This window comes from Bos javanicus, chromosome 2 (genome assembly GCF_032452875.1).
Source record: "Bos javanicus breed banteng chromosome 2, ARS-OSU_banteng_1.0, whole genome shotgun sequence".
NCBI classification, from domain to species: Eukaryota; Metazoa; Chordata; class Mammalia; order Artiodactyla; family Bovidae; genus Bos; species Bos javanicus.
The window spans coordinates 116,224,517-116,245,131 of NC_083869.1; the positions used below are offsets into that span (position 1 = coordinate 116,224,517).

The following is a 20,615-nucleotide window of genomic DNA, read 5'->3' on the forward strand; positions in this document are numbered from 1 at the left end:
GGATTCTCCAGGCAAGAATACTGCAATGGGTTTCTATGCTCTTCTCCAGGGGATCTTCCCAATCTGCGGATCGAACCTACATCTCTTATTGTTTCTTGCATTGGCAGGTAGCTTCTTTACCACTAGAGCCACCTGGAAAGCCCATTTCTTATGGAAGGGAGTCTCAAACTTTAGTGTTCATCAGAATCATCATACTTGAACAAATATGTTAAAAATGCGTATCTCTAGGCCCCACTCTTAGAAAGGAAGCTCCAAGAAGGGGCCTAAGATGCGAGTTGTAAGTTAGTGTCCTGGGTGACTCTTTGCATTTGGCTCACGGTTTGCAGGGCAGAAAGTACTGTTTCAGTGTGTTTCTTATTTTCCCTTATTCAGAATACGCTCCCATTACACTTCAAGTTTGGTCTTTACAAGCTGAGCCTCCTATGGTTTACCCTCTCCCTGCCCTGGACCCTTCCTAACCTGGAATATGAACTCCCAAAGGGTAGAACATCTTGCCTCTTTTGTTCCCTGTGTCCCCAGAGCCTAGAACAACGTTGGCATGTTGTACATATTCGATAAACTTTTGATGAATGTCCTGCATGTATGATGTTCAAGTGCACCTAGCATTTTAATAATTAGATGGAACACTAAAAGAGAAAGCCTGAGAATACAGATGTCATTTACTGGAGAGGAGTGACAGGACATTAGGGACCCAGAATGTTTGGAATTCATCTTTTGAATTGAAATAAGACTGCAGGTAGTTATAAGCTGATATTAGGTGTCCTTCCACTCCAAGGCCAAGTTCACAGGCAGTGATGGGACAGATGAGATGCTTCTGTATTCAATCATGACATCTCCCGGAACTTGCTCAAAATCATGTCCATCGAGTCAGTGATGCCATCCAACCATCTCACCCTCTGTCATCCCCTTCTCCTCCCGCCTTCAATCTTCCCCAGCAACAGGGTGTTTTCCAATGTGTCGGCTCTTAGCATGAGGTGGCCAAAGTATTGAAGTTTCAGCTTCAGCATCAGTCCTTCCAATGAATATTCAGGACTGATTTCCTTTAGGATTGACTGGTTTGATTTTCTTGCAGTCCAAGGGATTCTCAAGAGTTTTCTCCAACACCACAGGTCAAAAGCATCAATTCTTCCGTGCTCAGCTTTCTTTATGGTCTAACTCTCACATCCATACATGACTATTGGAAAAACCATAGCTTTGACTAGACAGACCTTTGTTGGCAAAGTAATGTCTCTAATTCTTAATACTCTGCCTTGGTTTGTCAAAGATTTTATTCCAAGGAGCAACTGTCTTTTAATATCATGGCTGCAGTCACCATCTGCAGTGATTTTGGAGCACAAGTAAATAAAGTCTCTTGCTGTTTCCATTGTTTCCCCATCTATTTGCTAGGAAGTGATGGGACCGGATGCCATGATCTTAGTTTTTTGAATGTTGAGATTTTAGCCGGAGTTTTCACTCTCCACTTTCACCTTCATCAAAAGCCTCTTTAGTTCTTCTTCACTTTCTGCCGTAAGGGTGGTGTCATGTGCATATCTGAGGTTATTGATATTTCTCCCGGCAATTTTGATTCTGGCTTGTGCTTCGTCCAGCCTGCCATTACTCATGATGGCATTATAAGTTAAATAAGGAGGTGACAATATATAGCCTTGACGTAATCCTTTCCCAATTTGGAATCAGTTTGTTGTTTCACGTCCGGTTCTAACTGGTGCTTCTTGACCTGCATACAGGTTTCTCAGGAGGCAGGTAAGGTGGTCTGGTATTCCCATCTCTCTAAGAACTTTCCACAGTTCCACAGAACTTTCCACAGTTGTGATCCACACAAAGGTTTTTAGCATAGTCAATGAAGCAGAAGTAGATGTTTTTCTGGAATTCTTTTGCTTTTTCTATGATTCAACGGATGTTGACAATTTGATCTCTGGTTTCTCTGCCTTTTCTAAATCCAGCTTGAACATCTGGAAGTTCCTAGTTCACATACTATTGAAGCCTGGCTTAGAGAATTTTGAGCTTTACTCTGCTAGCATGTGAGATGAGTGGAATTGTGTGGTGTTTGAACATTCTTTGGCATTGCCCTTGTTTGGGATTGGAATGAAAACTGACCTTTTTTCAGTCCTGTGGCCACTGCTGAGTTTTCCAAATTTGCTGACATATTGAGTGCAGCACTTTAACAGAATCGTCTTTGGGGATTTGAAATAACTCAGCTGGAATTCCATCACCTCCACTAGCTTTGTTCATAGTGATGCTTCCTAAGGTCCACTTGACTTTTCGCTTCAGGATGTCTGGCTCTAGGTGAGTGATCACACCATCGTGGTTATCTGAGTCATTAAGATCTCTTTTGTATAGTTCTTCTGTGTATTCTTGCCACCTCTTCTTAATATCTTCTGCTTCTGTTAGGTCCATACCATTTCTGTCCTTTACTGTGCCCATCTTTGCATGAAATGTTCCCTTGGTATCTCTAATTTTCTTGAAGAGATCTCTAGTATTTCTCATTCTATTGTTTTCCTCTATTTTTTCGCACTGATCACTGAGGAAGGCTTTCTTATCTCTCCTTGCTGTTCTTTGGAACTCTGCATTCAGATGGGTATATCTGTCCTTTTCTCCTTTGCCTTTTGGTTGCTGAACTTAACAGAGACACTCCTTTCACCTTTTCCAAGCTGATGAGGAGCTAATGAGACACTGCTGCTTTCAAGTGGCACAGCCTCCTTGGTGGGAAGCCATAGTCTCTCTTTCACACCACTTGAAAATGGCCACTTAACTTCCTGACTAATTAAAAAACAGTCAGAATGAGGGCTCCAAATAAAAGACAGGATATCAAAATTCTACATAAGGGTTTGCTTTATTTCACCAGTTCTGTCACAGAACTGGGCACAGGCAGTGCCCTTTTATGGAGAAGCCATTACCTGTAGAGAATTTTAACTGACTCAGAAAAACAAGATGATTCAGTCCTCTAAAATTATATTACTTAGAAATAAGTCCCTTGAGGTGATGCTAGATAGGAGTGAAATATCATTTAATGTATCTTGACATACTAATGGAACATTTATTTTTATGTTATGAGCAAAGACAGGTATCCCCTTTGATAACTGAAAATCACTGGGGAGAAATAAATATCATGTCAAAGCATTGTTTACATAATTAAGGTGTTAGCGACATATTCCTTGTCCTTTCATCTAAACAAAAATTTATTAGACATATATTCACATAGAGTGTTACACTGTTTCTTCAAAATGGTGGACTGTATAAAAATCAACGGGATATGAATGTGAGCAAACTCTGGGAGATAGTAGAAGACAGCGGAGCCTAGCATGCTGCACCCCACAGGGTCCCAAAGAGCTGGACCCAGAGCAACTGAACAATAACATAAAAATCTGTTTCATTAAGAAATCATCTAAAATACACCATGCAATGCTTTTATGCAGGAAGAGGCTGGGGATAAAACTAGAAACCAACCTGCCTTTCATTTTTCCAGGAAACCAAGAACTCTGGCTAAAAATGTCTTTGTTCTCCTCCCCCTGGCAGGCGGTCTTGGGATTATGTGTGGCAGGAGGGAGGGGGCAACACGGAAGCACTCTATCACTGCACCCTTTGCGCTGGCTGGCTGGATGGTAAGGTGGGAGGAGAATTTATAGTGAACCAGTACAGCAACCCACTCCAGTATTCTTGCCTGGAGAATCCCAGGGACAGGGGAGCCTGGTGGGCTGCCGTCTATGGGGTTGCACAGAGTTGGACACAACTGAAGCGACTTAGCAGTAGTATAGTGAAACACTCATCACCTTGAAAATAAAAGTGTGCCAAGTATGGGGTAGCATCTAGATTCAGAGAAGATAGAACTATAGGCAGTCCTAGGCATAAATAGAAACACGAATCACTGGCTAGAAAGAGAAGCCAAAGTGGATGAGTGTATGGAAAATAAACTAAGTCTTCTCAATTTTTCCAGTAGCCAAGTCCATTGTCTGGGGAGGCAGAGACAGACAGAAAGAGAGAGAGAGATGCTATTCTAACTACCATGTACCTAAGCCTGAGCCAGACAGTAAAGGACCTCTCATCTCAGGATGTTTCAAGATGCTAGATTTTGGCAATAAAAATTAAAATGCAGTTACACCTTTTAAGAAAATCTAGATTGTAACTTCAAGGCAATTTAACTTGAGAGAGAGAAACTATCGAGAAGTATATGTAGAGATAGTGAGGTTCTAGGACCAGGCTTAGCCATCAGTATCTGAGGACTCTCATGGACCAACCTCTCTGAGTCCTCACTTGTTTATCAGTATAAAAGGAATGACAATATCCATTCTGCTCTTCTCACAGGGTTGTTGAGAACCAAGTATAATGAGTATGTGGAAATACTTTATAACAATAAGACATTAAAAAAATGCACAGTGGTAATGATAGGCAGTATCCTATCATTACCTATTAGCTCCCCAAATTTTCTGTCCTAATCCTCAGTACCATGAGTAGGACGAGATAATTAATGCCCTTATTAGGGCATATCTTAAATGTTATCTTAAATGGAAAATAGGATTCTTCAGTTACTTTTGAGTTAATCAAAAGGGGGACTATCTGGTGAACTTAATCTGTGTAATTTGATTGAATGAACCCATTAAAAGCAGAGTTTTCTCTGGCTAGTGCAGAAGAAGTAATGGAAACTAACAGCATGAGGGCATAAAGGGACCACGTGACAGGAAATTGTACAACTTCTAGAAGCTGAGAGTGGACTTCAGCAAGGAAATGGGACTTCAGTCCTACAACCCCAAGGAACCGAGTCAGGACAACAACCCTAACAAGTGTGGAAGCTTATTTCTCTCTGTGGCTTCCAGATAAGTGCCAAGCCAGGATGGCAAGTTGATTTCTGCCTTGTAAGTCCCTCAGTAGAGAGAATGGAATTCACCCAAATGTCTAACAACAGACAGACCTGGGTGTTGCTGTTTTAAGTTAGTAAATTTGTAACACAGAAATAGAAAACCAATATAGCAACATTATTTTTAATTATTTTAAGAGTATACATTTAAATTATGGAAATTGAGCTTGAAAACATTGGTGTGCATGATCAATAGTTCAGTCATATCCAGTTCTCTGTGACCCCCTGGACCACAGTCTGCTAGACTTCTCTGTCCAGGCAAGAATACTGGACTGGGTTTCCATTCCCTTCTCCAGGGGACCTTCCTGACCTAGGGATGGAATCCATGTCTCTTGCATCTCCTGCATCCTTTGCTACTGAAATTTACTACTGAGGTAGGCAGATTCTTTACTACTGAGCCACCTGGGAAGTCATTGGTAGTTGAATTCTTGTTTTAACCTTAATAATTGATATTCTATAATAGTAAGTGATTGGTCTTAGAGAATAGGAATTAGAGTGACAGTTGCTATTAATTTTGATGTTGGCCAAAGATCTATTCCTTAGCTTTATATTTTTGGTAGGTGGAGAATAATAATGAGAAAATCCATCCAATGCAAATATGTTTCATAAGGAATTAAAAATGCCTTCTCTTTGACACCATGCCAGTTTGTTTTAATTATCAGTGTGACCTCACTTTGGTCTAGTATTATCAAATCTTTGCTTTTCTACTTGTAATTTAAATGAACATAAGAAGAGGTCAGTTCAAGAGCAAGGAAACACACCTAAAGAAAACAGACTCTGAAAATATTCTGTCTCCTCAATTTACTTTCTCATCATCCCCAACTAGTGGAAACAAGCTTCCAGTCAAAGAGTTGCCACGATCACATTTATGCAGGTGGGAGGCTTCAAAGTTCTAATCAAAATTCTAAGGTGAAAAGTCAAGAACAAAAACATTCAAAGGGGCCAACTGAACATTTACTCAGTTTCCAGCAGGGATAAAAACACAAAGCCTTATGATATCGAAGCAGGGGTCAAGGTACCTTTTCGATTCTGTTTTCTTGAGATTTCTTAAAGTAGATGGTGGGGATACCGAGTTCAGATGCAGCTATCCACTGCAGAGTGGCTCGCAGCTCCGTGTCAGGACACTCTGGCTCCAGGTCAAAGTTGATCACCAGCAGGCTCCCCTGGCGGCTGGCTGTTCCCACCGGCGTTCCAGAGGCACGTTCTGAACACAGACATAACCACCTTACTACGCTTTCCATGGGAATATCATAGGCAAATTGCATCTCAAAATTATGGGAAAGTGGCTTACCCTCCATGGTTTCTGCCTGTCCTTTAAGAATCTCCTTTTCTTCTACCAATTCACTTTGGGAGAAAACAACAGTATATGGTTGGTAATGTTTAGGAAGAACAAGCTGTAAATGGAAGATGAAGTGATGGGTCTTATTGATATAAAAGCTCTTGAAATATATTTATGGTTTTTGTGGAGTAAACGAATACTAGAGAAGTACTAACATGGCTATTACATTGGACTGCTGCTAAGTCACTTCAGTCGTGTCCAACTCTGTGCGACCCCATAGACAGCAGCCCACCAGGCTCCCCTGTCCCTGGGATTCTCCAGGCAAGAACATGGAGTGGGTTGCCATTTCCTTCTCCGATGCATGACTACTGGGTCTGAAATAGATATTCTTGCCCCTAAAAAAAAGGCCACATAAACTGCATGGTTTTGGTTGAGATGACTGGTGTGGGAGACTCTGAGAGATGCAATTTTCAATTCTTCTCAACCTTCCTTCTACAAACCCTCACAGGTTTGAATAGTCAAGAAAATATTTAGTAGGTAACTAGATCCGATTGGAGGATTTATCCTTCTTCTGCATTTTATTTGTCATTTAAAGGATCTTGTATTTCCATCTCAAGACTGATTATTTTTCTATACCATGATAGCAACATAAATTTGCATTTTAGTCTGGGAAAATATTTTTCTACATATTATCTGGTTCTTTGACCTGAAATGAGGAAAAACACAATCACAAACTTTAGATCTTAAGTTGTACAACAAAATATCTCAATTAGTTGAAATTTTTCTTTTTTTTTTTCATTTTATTGGGAATTGTTAGCAGGCTGAGGGTTGTTTAGAACTAGAGACTCATAACTGAAGTGAGTTCAGTTCATTCGCTCAGTCATGTCCGACTCTGAAAACTGGAAGTAAGGATCTCATTAAATATAGGCATGTTGAATATCTGAGGTATTTTCATTATAGTGAGTACTTATTAGGGAGCCTTGAAAATAGTGGGAAGCTTTAGTAAATGATTTTAAAATTAGAGTATATGTTCCAGTAGCTGGAAGCAAGTGGCCATATTGGGAAACTCATCATTGTCCCATATTTTTGTCCTGTCTAGAAATTAAACTGTAGGTGCTCTTAAAAATGTGTCTCTTTATGGGGGAGGATTCTTCCTTATATTCTCTGTTACTGCTAAAATCTGGCTAGTAAATTCCATTGTATTCCTAACGCCCAGAGAAAGTACAATTGTTCTTTCACAAACACCTATTTGTTTGTGGAAGAATGGCCAATTTCCCAAAGGGTCTGTATTTTTCGGTAGATCTCTATCCAAGGAACATAAGTGAAATGAGCTACTAGATACAGTTTCTGCTGTTATGAAGCAGCAGGATGCTAATAGGGGTAGTAGAGATGGTCTTGGTTTTCTCTTTCTGTATTCTGTGGGGTCCTAGACTCATACTGGGGAGAAAGACGGACAACTAAACAAATGTTGTCTGAAGGAGAAAAAGAAATTTGCCCCAAAGTAGTTTTGTTTGTTTTGTCTCCTTTCAAAACCAAAACAGACCCAAGATAATGTTTATGTTCATCTCTAGCTGCGAGTTATGGCTGTGTGGCTCAGTGAAGGATGCACTGCAACTTTTAATCACTGAGGAATATTCCCGCAGGCAGAATACTGATTGAATAGTGACATAAAAGTGCTTTCACTATGGATAATAATAAAAAAAAAAAAGAACAGGGAGAAGCTTTAGCCCTATATCTCATTTCTATTTTTCTGAAATTTCAGAAATCTCCATATAATGTCATAATGGTCAAAACTAGCTTTTGGTTCATTTAATTTTCCAGAACAATCACAAATTCTAGATGAAGTCCTGACCTCATGTTGCTCTCCCTTTATATACCATATTTCATGCCTTACTGATTGTACTTTTTTCCCTTGGTATTTTAGAAGGGCCTCATAATGTGGGGAGCAGGTGATGTATCTCCATCATAGTGCCATTTGGTATTGGATTCATTAATGGCAATAGTCCCAGGTGTCTACAAGAAAAGGAAAAGCCTCTCACACTATATTCTACTGAACAATAGTTTTTGTTGGTTGTCATGGTACATTTTAAATGGGTTTTTGGTTCTCTGTATCCATCTAGGTAAAATGACATATATGTCTGAATACATGGATGAGCTTTATCCAAAACGATTATAGTATAAGGGATAGACTTGAAATATAGAAAGCGGTTGATGGTAGGGTGAGGCTACGGCACGCCTGAGTTCTTACTCCAGTGACATGAAACCACACGTCTCCGGGAACCTTGGTAGGACAGACATGATGAAGCCGGTGGTCGGGCACAACCTGAATGATCAAAATGGATTGCCAGATGGAATCAGAGTAGCAGGCTCACAATCACTGCATCTCAGTGGCTACTTACTTAATCATGGGAGAAGATGGCATGCTTTCCTGATAAATGTCCAGGTCCATAATGCCAAGACTGCTAGTGGCACTACTGTTGCCATTGCTGACAAAGCAAAAGTTTACATATTAATGCCAGTCTCCGCCACCTGGCCACACTGCCGACACCGACGTTCCACCATCCTAAGAGGTCCTTCCTTTGATCCCCAGGAGAATATTGCTTTGTGTCTAGGACCCCTAAATTGAGGTTTATTTCTGACCAAATCAGGAGAAAACACAATAAAAGACTCTTCTGACTCACCACCATCATCCTCATCATCAGTATTTTGTAATTTCTGCAGTGGGCTCAGACTTGGTGGATCACACCTGGTGGGTGACAATCAGCATAACCCCTTTCTTCCTCATTCTAGTAGCAGTGAGGATACTTATCCATCAGCAACAGGCTTCTTGGGTATACCTCCAGAGACTAAGATACTTCTGAGAATGCTGGCTTGGGGGAGATCTTCCTGCTTCTTGGCTTTTTGACAGAAACCAGTAGGGTTTTCCCTTTGCCATTCAGGGGATTTTTCTGAGGCATATTCCATAGGATATGCACTTGTCTCATTTTTTTTTTTCCCTATGGGGCTACAGAATTTGTAAGTACAAAGTTGGGTAATGTCAAAGTTTTATAGCTCCTTTATCTTAAAATCTTGGAGAAGGAGCCACATCTGATACTTCAGTGTGTTGTAGAGAAGGAGGAATTGTATATTGTATCATTTTTGTAGGTTGCACAATTAACATATGGTCTAGTTACTAGCCTGGAATCTATTTACTGAAACACAGAAGAGTTGAGCCCATTTTTAGGTTCTGTCTGTACTTGCACAATGGAATGTATCCAATTTCACCAAACTCACCATGTGTCCTCATACCTTCTCTAATTTCCAATGACTTCTCTTGCAAGTAAGGTTTTCTAAGGATGTGTGCTGGAGTGTTGCGTAATGGAACGGTCTTCCCTCTGGAGTTCTATGAATAAACAACTGAACCCCCTCATTTCAAATTCTTGTCTTGGGTTTCACGTGGGGGTACTGAATGTATTCACTGATTGAAATTTGATGACTCAAACATTACGCTGGAGGTAATTAACTGTATAAACTTATGATAAACCCAAAGATTCAAATTCTCTTTGCTTTTTATCCCTATACTGCAACATTTCCACCAGTGTTTGAAATGTTCGATAAATCATTTAACACTGTGACATTTTCTAAGTCTAAACAGACTGAACTGCAGGAAAAAAAAGAAAAATCTTTCCAGGAGGCATACACTCAGATGCAACTGAAACCACTTTCCAACTGATCTTTCTGGAAAGTCCTTAGACTTGCTGGCTTGGTATCAAATAAGATTTGGGATAGAAACGTGAAGATTGTTTCATTTTCACCTCACAGAGGACTAGTTTTTAGTTTATGTCTCCTGAATGGCTTAGGTTCTCCTAAATCTAATCTCTCTAAGCTCCTGTCTAGCTTTCTAGAGCAACAATACAGAGGGCAGGGCAGGGCAGAAAAAGGGAGGAACGGTAAATCCAAGAAATACAACACAGTGTGAAAACACTTGCCTCATGTAAACCCAGCCTCTCTTGCATCTGAAATACAAATGAACCAGAAAGAAAGTATCAAACATACCAGCTGTAATAGCAACTCATTAAAAAAAAAAACAACAACAAACCTCACAGTTGTCACATAATTGAATGCACTAGCTGGAGCCTGCAGAGAAGGGAACACAGATGACTCTCAACCTTGGTCGAGCTAATTGAAGCCATAACTGGATATTAAGAGCTCTCAGCACAAATCATGACAGGCAGGCACTTGGTCCTAGCAGAAGCTTTCCTTTTTGCTCTTATCAGGGATCCTTTGGAGAGAATGATTTAAAATGCATTTCTGGAATCTGCGCTGAGACTTATTTCCCTGGGAAGTCAATTAAAGAGCAGGTACCTCATGGATCGCTCACTGAGCTGCAGGAAGCTGCTTGTGTCGTCTGGGTTGTCCTCCTCGTTGGCGAGCTGGGACCAACTGTCCATGCTCTCCCCACTGCTGCCGGGAGGGCTGGAGAACTCATCCAGGGCTCTGCCTTCTTTTGAGACTTCAGCCTCCGGTACATCTCTGGCATCAAGGGTTTCACTGTAGATGGTAAGACATTACTAAGAGTGTAGGCATAAAACTGAACTTTTCCGGGGAACCTCACTGCCCCTAGTGTATATCCCATATATTATTAAGAGTTTGTATGTGTTTGGGGTAGAGCTGTGGGCACACTAAATATTCTGTAAATTAATGTGTGTGTCTGTAAAGTTGCTTAGTTGTGTCCAACTCTTTTGCAACCCCATGGACTGTAGCCTGCCAGGCTCCTCTGTCCATGGGATTTCTCAGGAAAGAATACTAGAGTGGGTTGTCATACCCTCCCTCCAGCGGATCTTCCCAACCTAGGAACTGAACACAGGTCTCCTGCATTGCCGGTTCTTCACTGTCTGAGCCACCAGGGAAACCATAAATGAACATGTTATTGTTAAAACTGCCTAGCTCATAATTAGATGCATACTCTCAATTTAGGTAGCCCTACCTGTTAAGTCCCAAGTGGAAAGATCTGGATAACTACAGTATAGAGATGTGGCAGTTTCTATCACACTCTAGGCAAAAGAGTTGGGCACAACGTACTGACTGAAAAACAACTGCTGCTAACACTTGGTGGACTTCCCTGGTGGCTCAGATGGGTTAAGCGTCTGGCTACAATGCGGGAGACCCAGGTTCAATCCCTGGGTCGGGAAGATCCCCTGGAGAAGGAAATGGCAACCCACTCCGGTATTCTTGCCTGGAAAATCCCATGGACGGAGGAGCCTGGTAGGCTACAGTCCATGCGGTCACAAAGAGTCAGACACGACTGAGTGGCTTTCTTTCTTTAACACTTGGTGAAAGAGGGTTCTTGACAAGCTTGACTTTCCATTTGTTTGCCCGGCAGTTATACACGCACACATACACAGGTGCTCTAGATTAGGGATCAGACCATTTCTTTGCATCCATTTCCTCAGTCTGTCCCAATTTCCTAGAGCACACTGCAGATGTAGTGAGGTTTGCACCACAGGAGAGGAGGCTCAAAATTAAGACCCTAGGACACATCTGCCTTCTTTTCTTCAGGGAGAGAGGGGAGAGAGAGAGAGACGGATGGAAGAGAGAGAACTTTGCTCTAGATTATAAATAAATTAAAATCTTCTCTGTGGAGAGGAGTTGGTGTCACCATCCCGGAATATAAACAACCAGCTCTAGGAAAATGAAGCTCTGTATCTCTCTAGAAGTCTCTTAACTTGAGGGTTTGTAATTGATCAACCATCAATCCAGGTGCCAGGGCTCTTTGCTCAGAGAGCCGAATGTACAGAAATGGGGAGAGATTCATGCAAACTTTTCTCCATAGGCTCACTGAAAACTAATAGCATGGATGAGAAGGGCTTTAATGACTGTAAACAAAAAGCAAGAGTGTATTTTTCAGTTGATGATGAAGAATAAGGTAACTCAGTGAGTGGACACTGGAATGCTTTCCTTAGCCATTGTGCACTGGCTGTAGAGAGTATTGAGGGCTTCCAGTGAGGACTGTCCTCAGGTCTGGAATTGTCTTGCCAAGGTTATACCCTTTCCCAGTGAGTACCCCAAGGATGCGATGATACAGAGCTACAAAAACCTACTCATTTGCTCCATTTGCACTAAACCTGACAGACCATCCCGGTTTCAGGGTTTCCTGGAGGCTGTGCTGTGCTTTCAGTTGTAAACACATTTGGGGAGGGGGGACCATCTCCCTCTGTCTAATCTTGTCTTGCCCTGCTCCTATACATGGATGTAGACTTTTCTCTGGAGAGCACTCCAAAAATTATCTGTCTGCTGCTCTCTTCAAGATCTGTTCCTGGGACATACAATTTAAGATACTTGATAAATTTCATTCAGAATTCTTGTGTTAGGTAGGAAGTTAGGCATGAGTAGCAAGGGTGGCCTACTGGAAAAAGTTGCAATCTGATCTCTAAACCTAGACTTGCCCAGGAGAGCACACAGTGGATACACACTAACTGCAGGGGCTTCCCCAAGTAAACTTAGTGAGCTAGAAGTCAATTAAGGGTTCATAAATATTCTATACTGATTATAACAGGCTGAATTATCAGAAGGCATGCACAACAGAGCAACTTTCAGTCGACCATGAGCATATGACCATCTGCAGTCCCTTTCTTGATTGGTAGTGGGTACAAGCCCTAAAAGTCTACATAATTTTCCTCAATCTTAGAATGAGTACTGTTATCCTTTTTCCAAAAATGATTGTATTAAAAAAAAACAAAAAAAACAAACCTCAGTTGGTAAAGAATCCACCTGCAATGCAGGAGACCCTGGTTCGATTCCTGGGATGGGAAGATCCTCTGGAGAAGGGATAGTCTACCTACTCCAGTATTCTTGGGCTTCCCCTGTGGCTCAACTGGTAAAGAATCCGCCTGCAATGTGGTAGACCTGGGTTCGATCTCTGGGTTGGAAAGATCCCCTGGAGAAGGGAAAGGCTACCCACTCCAGTATTCTGGGCTGGAGAATTCTATGGACTCTGTAGTCCATGGGGCCACTAAGAGTCAGACATGACTGAGTGACTTTCACTTCATTTCACTTCAGAGAGTTTCAAATGCTTAATTTTGGGAGTGTGATTAAATACCACCTCTGAAATGTGAATGTGTCACCTTGGTAATTTCACACAAGATCTCAGATTCCTTCTCACAGCATCTGGACAAGTGCGGTGTTGGGGTGTGGCTGCTTCCAGTGCAATCTGCTGCTAACCTTTGGTGCAAAGAGACCAATATAAACTTGATCTTTCTTTCAAAAATGTTGAGATTTTCTAAATTGAGCAAGGAAAAGGGGTGGGGAGGAATAGATGCAGCCAAAGAAACATTTACTGAATTTAACTAAATTCAAATGAAAGAGAAGTTCATTGATGACAAATGGAAATAATATACATGTTCCGCCAAGTGGAAATGAGCCAAGCGTTGAGCACAAAGGAGAGAGATCCTAAGCCAATTGTTCATTTGGTTAAAAAATAATTTCCTAGACCAATTCCTTACTGAGTTAGGACCTTATATTATTAGCAAAATTCGTTCCAGGACATTTCTTACTAAAGCAGAAGTTAAATCTCAGTGATTGACATTAAACATTCAGGTTAAAAAATGAAGCTGTCAGAATATTTTATTTTATCTCAATTTCACACTCTATTTACTGTAAACTTCATATTCCATGTTACATAACCAGGAATTCAGAATGAATAATGATTATCTAAAATAGTAGTTTTCATTTTCTTTTGAGAGAAATTTATAGCTTTGCTCATTTATTTATGAATAATGCACATATATGTTTTGCAGATGTATGTGTTGGCTTTTTTTCCTACTTCTGATCTTACCGCTCACACACAGTGCTTTAAAGGACCATACTTGATCTGACATCAAATTGAACTGTAGAATTTCTGAGTCAGCAGGGACCTCAGAGACCACCTAGTTCAGAGTTCCTCCAACTTCATTTGCTAGCAAACCATTGTCATAATTTTTTCCATATATGAATTACCCTTTATAATAATAATAAAAAATTTTAAATTAGTTTATATAACCAAAATACGTTTATTTTAGAAAGAAAATTTGAGTCATTACTATAAATAGAAAGCAGGAATCACTCGCCATAGGTAGACAGTAACAATAATCCTAATGTAAGTGATGGAGTTTGGGTGAAATGATGTATTATGTTGGTTTATTAGCAGTAACAAGTGAACCACTGGTATACGATGGTGATAGTGGGGGAGGCTATGCTTATGTGGGGGTAGAGGACATGGAAAATTCTCTGTTCTATCCACTTTACTGTGAATCTAAAACTGCTCTTAAAAAATTAAGCCTATTTAAAAAAATGAAAAAATAAGGCTATCAATAAATAGCAATTTTTATTTAACAAAATTTCACTAGGAGATGTGCACAGTAAGAAGTGCAGTGGAAGTCCTTAGGTGGAAGGAAAACACTACTGATTGGAACTTGGATACACAGAAACAAAGAACACCGCAAATAGTAAATAATTTTCAAGATGATAATTGAAACTCAGGCATGCTGATAAGTGCATTAATTTTTTAATGGTCAAAACACTCTAACAAGATTGTCACTTTTGTTTCAGATCCTTCCATTTTCTGCCTCTGAGATTGTCATATGACTATGATTATTAAGTTCAGCCCTAGATTTAAAAGGATGTTTATTACATCACTAGATGGTCAACACCGAAATCAGATTGATTATATTCTTTGCAGCCAAAGATGGAGAAGCTCTATACAGTCAACAAAAACAAGACCAGGAGCTGACTGTGGCTCGGATCAGGAACTCCTTATTGCCAAATTCAGACTGAAATTGAAGAAAGTAGGGAAAACCACTAGACCATTCAGGTATGACCTAAATCAAATCCCTTATGATTATACAGTGGAAGTGAGAAATAGATTTAAGGGACTAGATCTGATAGATAGAGTGCCTGATGAACTGTGGACTGAGGTTCGTGACATTGTACAGGAGACAGGGATCAAGACCATCCCCATGGAAAAGAAATGCAAAAAAGCAAAATGGCTGTCTGAGGAGGCCTTACAAATAGCTGTGAAAAGAAGGGAAGCAAAAAGCAAAGGAGAAAAGGAAAGATATACTCATCTGAATGCAGAGTTCCAAACAACAGCAAGGAGAGATAAGAAAGACTTCATCAGCGATCAATGCAAAGAAATAGAGGAAAACAACAGAATGGGAAAGACTAGAGATCTCTTCAAGAAAATTAGAGATACCAAGGGAACATTTCATGCAAAGATGGGCTCGATAAAGGCCAGAAATGGTATGGACTTAACAGAAGCAGAAGATATTCAGAAGAGGTGGCAAGAATACACAGAAGAACTGTACAAAAAAGATCTTCACGACCCAGATAATCATGATGGTGTGATCACTCACCTAGAGCCAGACATCCTGGAATGTGAAGTCAAGTGGGCCTTAGAAAGCATCACTACAAACAAAGCTAGTGGAGGTGATGGAATTCCAGTTGAGCTATTTTAAATCCTGAAAGATGATGCTGTGAAAGTGCTGCACTCAATATGCCAGCAAATTTGGAAAATGCAGCAGTGGCCACAGGACTGGAAAAGGTCAGTTTTTATTCCAATCCCAAAGAAAGGCAATGCCAAAGAATGCTCAAAGTACCGCACAATTGCTCTCATTTCACACGCTAGTAAAGTAATGCTCAAAATTCTCCAAGCCGGGCTTCAGTAATACGTGAACCATGCACTTCCAGATGTTCAAGCTGGTTTTAGAAAAGGCAGAGGAACCAGAGACCAAATTGCCAACATCCGCTGGATCATCGAAAAAGCAAGAGAGTTCCAGAAAAACATCTATTTCCGCTTTATTGACTATGCCAAAACCTTTGACTGTGTGGATCACAATACACTGTGGAATATTCTGAAAGAGATGGGAATACCAGACCACCTGACCTGCCTCTTGAGAAATCTGTATACAGGTCAGGAAGCAACAGTTAGAACTGGACATGGAACAACAGACTGGTTCCAAATAGGAAAAGGAGTACATCAAGGCTGTATATTGTCACCCTGCTTATTTAACTTCTATGCAGAGTACATCATGAGAAACGCTGGGCTGGAGAAAGCACAAGCTGGAATCAAGATTGCCAGGAGAAATATCAATAACCTCAGATATGCAGATGACATCAATATTATGGCAGAAAGAGGAACTAAAAAGCCTCTTGATGAAGGTGAAAGAGGAGAGTGAAAAAGTTGGCTTAAAACTCAACATTCAGAAAACGAAGATCATGGCATCTGGTCCCATCACTTCATGGGAAATAGATGGGGAAAGAGTGGAAACAGTGTCAGACTTTATTTTCTTGGGTTCCAAAATCACTGCAGATGGTGACTGCAGCCATGAAATTAAAAGACGCTAACTCCTTGAAAGGAAAGTTATGACCAACCTACATAGCATATTGAAAAGCAGAGACATTACTTTGCCAACAAAGGTCCTTCTAGTCAAGGCTATGGTTTTTCCAGTGGTCATGTATGGATGTGAGAGTTGGACTGTGAAGAAAGGTGAGTGCCAAAGAATTGATGCTTTTGAACTGTGGTGTTGGAGAAGACTTTTGAGAGTCCCTTGGACTGCAAGGAGATCCAACCAGTCCATTCTGAAGGAGATCAGCCCTGGGATTTCTTTGGAAGGAATGCTGCTAAAGCTGAAACTCCAGTACTTTGGCCACCTCATGAGAAGAGTTGACTCATTGGAAAAGACTCTGATGCTGGGAGGGATTGAGGGCAGGAGGAGAAGGGGATGACAGAGGATGAGATGGCTAGATGGCATCACTGACTCGATGGACGTGAGTCTGAGTGAACTCCGGGAGTTGGTGATGGACAGGGAGGCCTGGCGTGCTGCGATTCATGGGGTCACAAAGAGCTGGACATGACTGAGCGACTGAACTGAACTGATTAAGTGCATTAATTTTTTAATGGTCAAAACACTCTAACAAGATTGTCACTTTTGTTTCAGATCCTTCCATTTTCTGCCTCTGAGATTGTCATATGATTATGATTATTAAGTTCAGCCCTAGATTTAAAAGGATGTTTATTATACTCAATCTAGGATTTCTAGGTGATTCATCCTGGGAAAATTTTTGTCTGTCTAGAACACAATGATGTTAAAGATTCAGTTCAATTCAATTCTTCATGTCATTGGCATCATTTCTCTCTTTTTTCACATTTTGTCTCAAACGCCAACATTCTATCTTAAGAAGCCACTCCCCCCAACTAGTTATTTTCTGTCACATTATTCTTCTTATTTTCCTCTCATCACACTCTACAGTAATCTTTTTCAAAAGGGTTTTTCCATGCACACTGTCTATTTCTCCCACTGGTGTGCAAGGTAGCCCCCTAGGCTGCTCTGTCCATGGGATTTCCCAGACAAGAATACTGGAGTGGGTAGCCATTTCCTTCTCCAGGGGATCTTCCCGACCCAGGGATTGAACCCAGGTCTCCGGCATTTCAGGCAGATGATTTACTGTTTGAGTCACCAGGGAAGCCCAAGAGCCATGGGTGCAGGCACGAAATCTTTATGTTCTCTTGTGCTTGCAGGTCCAGTGGCAATGTGTATCCCAGATGAGCATGCAAATATTTGTCAGGTGAAAATTTTTTTTCTTGAAGCAAACATAATTGAATACACAATGTATTTCTAAAAAATTATATAAGGTGAGTGCAACATGTGAATGATCAAAATTTTCAGTTTGGTGTTTATACCTTGGTCTCCAATTATCAAAAAGTTAGATAACTGCTTTTCAATAATTTCAGAGAAGGTGGTTGAGTTAAGAACACATTGCTGTTCACCAATAGAATAATATTTTCCCAGAAATCAAGAACTGGGCTATCCTAAATCACTTAAGCTCTTTAAAATTGATTTAATTCGGTATGTGGACAAATGAGATGGCCTGAAATACAATAGTAGCAGTAGTGGTGTTAGTTGCTCAGTCGTGTCCGACTCTTTGCGACCCCATGGACTGTGGCCCCCCAGGCTCCTCTGTCCATGGAATTGTCCAGGCAAGAATGCTGGGGTGGATTGCCATTCCCTTCTCCAGAGGATCTTCCCAATCCAGGGAAAGAACCTGGGTCTCCTGCATTGCAGGCCGATTCCTTACTGTCTGAGCTACAGTATTTCTATTTGGGTCTGATGGCCATGATGAATTCTGGTTTTACATAACAAAAAAGTAAGAATGTAATTTTTATTTAATTATGTTGAGCTTTTACGAAGCTTTTAGTAAGAATTATGAGAATGTCCCTCAGAGAATAGCCTAATAATATCTTCAGGACATGACACCTCCCCACTTCCAAACAATCTAATGTGTGCCTATGTCATCTCCCTCCCTCTTGTGTATAAGTGGGTAGGAAGTCTTTCACAGGGAATTGAGCTCCATAGTTAGGTATTTTGACACATCAAATCTCCTGATAACAACCCTGAACTTAGAAAATGTGATCTAAGTATGACTAATTTCCCTCTTGCAAATCCTGAGAATTCTCTGGTTTTAATAAAATTCTCACACTGTTTATAACAAGTTTCTCTTGGGAAAAAGATCTTCTGGAATAAAAGCAACCATATACCTTAAGCCCAAACAACAACTATAGAGTAAACATTTATTGAGTATTTGTAATAGACTAGGTGCTGAGTTAAGAGCCTGGCTACATTTCTTTATGTAAACCTTAAGAATCTTCTGATGATTACTGCCTACAGGTGAGACAGAGTGCCTGAAGAATGATGGATGGAGGTTCGTAACATTGTACAGGAGGCAATGATCAAAATGATCCCCAAGAAAGAGAAATGCAAAAAGGAAAAATGGTTGTCTGAGGAGGCCTTACAAATAGTTGAGAAAAGAAGAGAAGCAAAGGCAAATGAGAAAAGGAAAGATATACCCATCTGAATGCAGAGTTCCAAAGAATAGCAAAGAGAAATGAGAAAGAATTCCTAACTGATCAATGCAAAGAAATAGAGGAAAACAACAGAGTGGGAAAGATTAAAGATCTCTTTAAGGAAATTAGAGATACCAAGGGAAAATTTCATGCAAAGATGGCACAATAAAGGACAGAAATGGTATGGACCTAACAGAAGCAGAAGATATTAAGAAGAGGTGGCAAGAATACACAGAAGAACTGCACAGAAAAGATCTTCATGACCCAGATAACCACGAAGGCGTGATCACTCACCTAGAGCCAGACATCCTGGAGTGAGAAGGCAAGGGGGCCTTAGGAAGCATCACTATGAACATAGCTAGTGGAGGTGATGGAATTACAGCTGAGCTATTTCAAATCCTGAAAGATGATGCTGTGAAAGTGCTGCACTCAATATGCCAGCAAATTTGGAAAATCCAGGTGACAGAACTGGAAAAGGTCAGTTTTCATTCCAATCCTAAAGAAAGGCAATGCCAAAGAACATTCAAACTACTGCCCAATTGCACTTACCTCACACACTAGCAAAGTAATGCTCAAAATTCTCCAAGTTAGGCTTCAACAGTACATGAACTGTGAACTTCTAGATGTTCAAGCTGGATTTAGAAAAAGCAGAAGAACCAGAGATCAAATTGTCAACATCCACTGGATCATAGAAAAAGCAGAGAATTCCAGAAAAACATCTATTTCTGCTTCATTGACTATGCCAAAGTCTTTGACTGTGTGGATCACAATACACTGTGGAAAATTCTTAGAGTTGGGAATACCAGACCACCTTTCCTGCCTCCTGAGAAACCTGTTTGCAAGTCAAAAAGCAACAGAACCAGACATGGAACAACAGACTGGTTCCAAATAGGAAAAGGAGTTCGTTAAGGCTGTATATTGTCACCCTGCTTATTTAATTTATATGCAGGGTACATCATGAGAAATGCTGGGCTGGATGGAGCACAAGCTGGAATTAAGATTGCCAGGAGAAATATCAATAATCTCAGATATGCAGATGATACCACCCTTATGGCAGAAAGTGAAGAAGAACTAAAGAGCTTCTTCATGAAGGTGAAAGAACAGAGTGAAAAAGCTGGCTCAAAACTCAACATTCAAGAAACAAAGATTATGGCATCCAGTCCCCTCAGTTCCTGGGGAAAAGATGGGGAAACAATGGAAACAGTGACAGGCTTTATTTTCTTGGGCTCCAAAATCACTGCAGATTGGTGACTGCAGCCATGAAATTAAAAGATGCTTGCTTCTTGGAAGAAAAGCTATGACAAACCTAGATAGTGTATTAAAAATCAGAGACATTGCCAAGAAAGGTCTGTATAAAAGCTATAGTTTTTCCAGTAGTTATGTGTGGATGTGAGAGTTGGAACATAAAGGAAGCTGAGTGCCGAAGAATTGATGCTTTTGAACTGCAGTGTTGGAGAAGACTCTTGAGAGTCCCTTGGACTGCAAGGAGATCCAACCAGTCCATTCTAAAGGAGATCAGCCCTGGGTGTTCTTTGGAAGGAATGATGCTAAAGTTGAAGCTCCAATACTTTGGCCACCTGATGTGAAGAGCCAACTCATTAGAAAAGTCCCTGATGATGGGAAAGACTGAA

At 40.6% G+C, this 20,615-nt stretch overlaps 1 protein-coding gene across 7 annotated transcripts in view; it reads right to left on the reverse strand.

Annotated features, from left to right (window-relative positions):
- SPHKAP (SPHK1 interactor, AKAP domain containing) overlaps window positions 1–20,615 on the reverse strand; it is a 191,745-nt gene that overhangs the window by 8,893 nt on the left and 162,237 nt on the right. For 4 of the 7 annotated variants that reach the window (XM_061387103.1, XM_061387093.1, XM_061387070.1 and 1 more), the window contains exons 8-11: window positions 10,473–10,658; window positions 8,528–8,614; window positions 6,141–6,193; window positions 5,869–6,053 (exon numbers count right to left, since the gene is read on the reverse strand). In XM_061387103.1, the coding sequence (XP_061243087.1) occupies window positions 5,869–6,053; window positions 6,141–6,193; window positions 8,528–8,614; window positions 10,473–10,658 (511 nt within the window). Of the gene's footprint in view, window positions 1–5,868; window positions 6,054–6,140; window positions 6,194–8,527; window positions 8,615–10,206; window positions 10,390–10,472; window positions 10,659–20,615 lie in introns of those variants that run through there. The other 3 variants (XM_061387079.1, XR_009730753.1, XR_009730755.1) reach the window with 3 other exon arrangements.